The 3,873-nt window shown below is 28.8% G+C and overlaps 1 protein-coding gene across 1 annotated transcript; it reads right to left on the bottom strand.

Moving 5' to 3' along the window:
* Positions 1–353: 353 nt before the first annotated feature.
* Positions 354–1,647, bottom strand: LOC108731871 (uncharacterized). The gene is made up of 2 exons (XM_018462407.1): positions 1,387–1,647; positions 354–900 (listed from the first exon to the last, which is right to left on the bottom strand). The coding sequence occupies exons 1-2, from the start codon at positions 1,549–1,551 to the stop codon at positions 667–669; spliced, it is 399 nt and encodes a 132-aa protein (XP_018317909.1). The 5' UTR covers positions 1,552–1,647; the 3' UTR covers positions 354–666.
* Positions 1,648–3,873: the final 2,226 nt, after the last annotated feature.

Raw genomic sequence — 3,873 nt, 5'->3', positions numbered from 1 at the left:
TTCCTCCTTCCTCGTTTTATCGACAATTATATTTCTTGATATGTGTTTTCTGTTTCTTCTGAAGTTCGTTAACGTTTATCTCGAGCAACAGAAAACAAAAAACGGGATAAGAAGCAAAAAGGCAAGATACAAAAAATAGCAAAAAGCAAGAAACAGGAAACAAAAAGCATTGTAGAATAGGCTTAAGAGACATTCTGAGGACGTAGACGTCCTCTTCTACTGGACATTCATTCTTAAGCTATTCCTTGACGAACTGTGTTATGTGGGCTTTATAGTCCCTCATTGGATCTAAATTAATGTATAAAATAATCATATATTAAAGAATCTTATAATAACATTTGTAAAGCTGCGATTTTTTTTAAATACAACTATTATGATTTTATTGATACGTATATCTGTGCACAACTCTAGAGCATTGAACTTGGAATACTCATTTCCGTTATTTTTTACTTTTGTCTCATTAACTGGTGCACAAATGATAATTTCGTGTTAATTATACGAAAGAGCAATTTTCTCTGCTGCTTTGAATTTATATTTAATAATTTGGTATATCTCGTCTCATCTTAAAAAGTAATTATTTCGTACATATATACATACAGAATACATACATACGTCATTTGCGATCGAAAGTTGTAGGCTTTCCTTTAATCAAACCGCGTAATTACTCTAATTACGGATCTTTTTACTTAATCGTCCGTTCTTTCCGTGCAATGCACTTTTTGCACAGCTCGCTTTGTGCTGATTCGACGATTTTTGACTCGCGATCAATTTCTCGAGTCGTCCGTACACCGTCGGGACACCTCGACGTAATCGGGGATGCTTAACGACTAGTGGCGGTGCCTCATCCGGAATGGGACATCCGTCGAACATTCCCCGATTATCATACTCCAAATGCGCCCACTGAAAACATGATCGATCGCAAGAATCGAATATGTATACACTGAGAAAAAATGTACTAACTTTTAATAAATATTTATTGGAATATATAATATTAACTTAACATTTATTTATGGTGTAAACAAATGTTTACTAAATAAAAAAAATGAATAAATTAATGATTTTTGTTTCCAAATAAATATGTTTACTTTTATAGTGTAAATATTCAGCTAGTATTATTCAAATAAATATTTATTAAAATTTAATATATTTTTTTCAGTGTATCAATCACATGATGTGTCAAATCATGAAATAAAGTCTTAGTAATATATTTAAATCTTTTCTTTTTTTTCTCGTAACAATTTATAATACTATTATAACTTTTATGTTCTACCTAGATCATTGATTTCCCAAGTAACACTTGATTACGAGACACTGTCGTCTTGACGAAAATTTCATGTCAGTTTTACGTCACTGTAACCATTGCGATTTGGATTTTTTGCAAATTACCTGAAACGCGCGCATCCAAGCCTCGTAGGAACAATTGACAACAAAACCGTAGACTGCTTTCCGAAAATAATCTTCGCAAATCGCGTCCGCAGCCGACCGGACGATTTCCTCGCGAATAATCCGACGATATGGCTGACGTGTTCGTCTTCCATTATTTCCTGCCATTTCGCTATTGGAATTCGAGAGGGAGGAGGTAAAAACTCTTCAGCGATTTCGGAGGTGCGCAACGAATTCGTCGATTTGTTGTTGCGCCGCGAATTCCTTGGCATTTCTTTAATAAAATTCTAAAGTCGGTAGTAAAATCACGAAGACTGTATCTGTACGTTCATTTTTAAACGAGTGACATCGAATTAGGGAATTTATTTATTACTAAAGAAATCACGTGACAGATGTATATATAGTGTCCTTTTCATTTGTGCTAATTTATTTCGCGTTAAGGACTACAAGCAAAAATTGTTCTTAGAAAAATATCCAACAATAAAATTGATTTTGATTGATTTGAATTAAATTTGGTTATTGTTATAACTTAATCATTAACGGTAGAATATTATACGTATTATATGCACATATAAAGTGGGTTAGAAAATTGCTATAAACAAAAGGCCAAAGGTGATGTTGCTCGTAACATTCAATATATATTTTTATTGTCTCAAGATATTGTATGTATTGAAATTTACAAGGCTATTAATAAAAAGATAAATTGCATTAGAAATAAATCGCGTCTAAGTATGAAATGTTAGCTCTGTTTCGTTGATAATATAAAGTTACTTTTTAGCGGTAAATTTCTAATTTAAGGCCTAGCTGTATATTTTCTTTTTTGAAACTGTGAACCTTACGAAAACGTGATTAGAAGCATTAATGTTGTCTTCTTGATAGAATGCGCGTAAAAGTGGAACTGCAATTCATTAGGATATTTTCAGCTCATAAAAGCATTGAAGACGGTCGATTAAGTTATCGAAGTCGATAATAACCCTTTAACTGATGTTGTTAATTTACTTTATTTTCCTTTAAACTCAAATATGAAGTCATTATTTGCAATTATATTTAAATTAAAATTTAAATCATTTTTTATATAATATATAATGCTTTACATAATATGTAATATTCTTTATACTTAAATATATTGTTGTATAAATTTTGAATATCGTTTATATTTGAAACATATACAACTTTGATGGAGAATACATTAAACTTTTTCCTTCTAATTTTTTTATTTTTGCTTTTTCGGATATTCTAATAAATTGTAACTATATTTTAAGAATGCCATGATTATTTTGCTAACAGAATTCAGAAGCACTCAATTTATGATCAAGTTTAATCATAATTATATGCGGTTAAAGGGTTAAACGACTGTTTTCTAGTCGCCTGCAACAATTCGACTGTGAATTAATTGACAGAATTATTATTATTATTAAATTGCAATGAACGACATATATAAGTGCTACACTGTCCTCTTATTATTTATGCTATAGCATGATCTTTCGATAATATTTGTGTAACGTTTTTTTTATCGATAATATAAGCAGATTCGTAATAATACATTAGGCAACCTAGGCGAATGCCTAAGAATGCTAAAAATACTAGTAATCGTACACTGAAAATGAATAAAAGATAAGTGTACTATAAAAGTATTCGTATGCCATTATTTTATTTTGCGATAGTATTAATTGCCCATTACACGTTAAAAAAGAAAATGGAGAAATTATTTTTCATTGAGTTCATAATTTTCCTTCTACAGAATATTCTTTGATATCTAAAAAGGAATATAAAATTTACCAAAAGATTATACTTAATTAAAATCTATATATATATATATATATAATGAAAAAAGATATTTTTATCATATTGCTAATAAAAATAAACGTTACAAATATATGTTGCCGAATGTAATTTTATAAATACATCGGGATAAAACAATATTAATATTTATGTATCTTAATATTTTACATATATTTAACATTTATATTTTTTTAGATGACTGTATCTATTATTAATTAATAAAATGAACTCGAAAATGATATTCAAAGAAACAAAGATAATAATGCATGAATATTATTTTATTGTATAACGTTTTACGATCTATTCATGTTTACATTCTTAATTGTTAATTAAAACATACAGAAGAAAAAAGGCTTTATACGAATACTTTTTGTACTTACACATGAACTTCGTTAATGATTACAATCGATCCTTGAATTTTCTTCTATAAAGGAAAGTAAATTTATAATTGTATTTAAAGTATCTAAACTGTATATAAGAAAATTGAGAATATTTGCTTCGGAGAGCTAAAAACATTAGAAAGTTTCGTATAGGTATATTTTATAAATAATGTTTTACTGAAACATATCTCTCTTTATTTTTATTGTTAAAATAATAGATTTGCAATTGCATGTTAAAAAGAACATTTTAGTTGGCAAAGTATATCGCCTAATATAAATCCGTTTGTGTAGTTACGTAGATCTTGCTATCAGCTCACTTCAATATCTT

The sequence above is a fragment of the Mycetomoellerius zeteki genome, unplaced genomic scaffold, assembly GCF_001594055.1.
Source record: "Mycetomoellerius zeteki isolate Tzet28-1 unplaced genomic scaffold, Tzet1.0 scaffold140, whole genome shotgun sequence".
Classification (NCBI taxonomy): domain Eukaryota; kingdom Metazoa; phylum Arthropoda; class Insecta; order Hymenoptera; family Formicidae; genus Mycetomoellerius; species Mycetomoellerius zeteki.
Note: the sequence above shows the minus strand (reverse complement) of the source record. Positions and strands in the feature narration are given on the sequence as shown.

Excerpts from the sequence above, each read along its gene's own strand:
- LOC108731871 (XM_018462407.1), bottom strand. The coding sequence starts at position 1,551 with ATGGCAGGAAATAATGGAAGACGAACACGTCAGCCATATCGTCGGATT. Across the intron at positions 901-1,386 it reads CTTGGATGCGCGCGTTTCAG|TGGGCGCATTTGGAGTATGA; the intron begins GTAATTTGCAAA and ends TCATGTTTTCAG.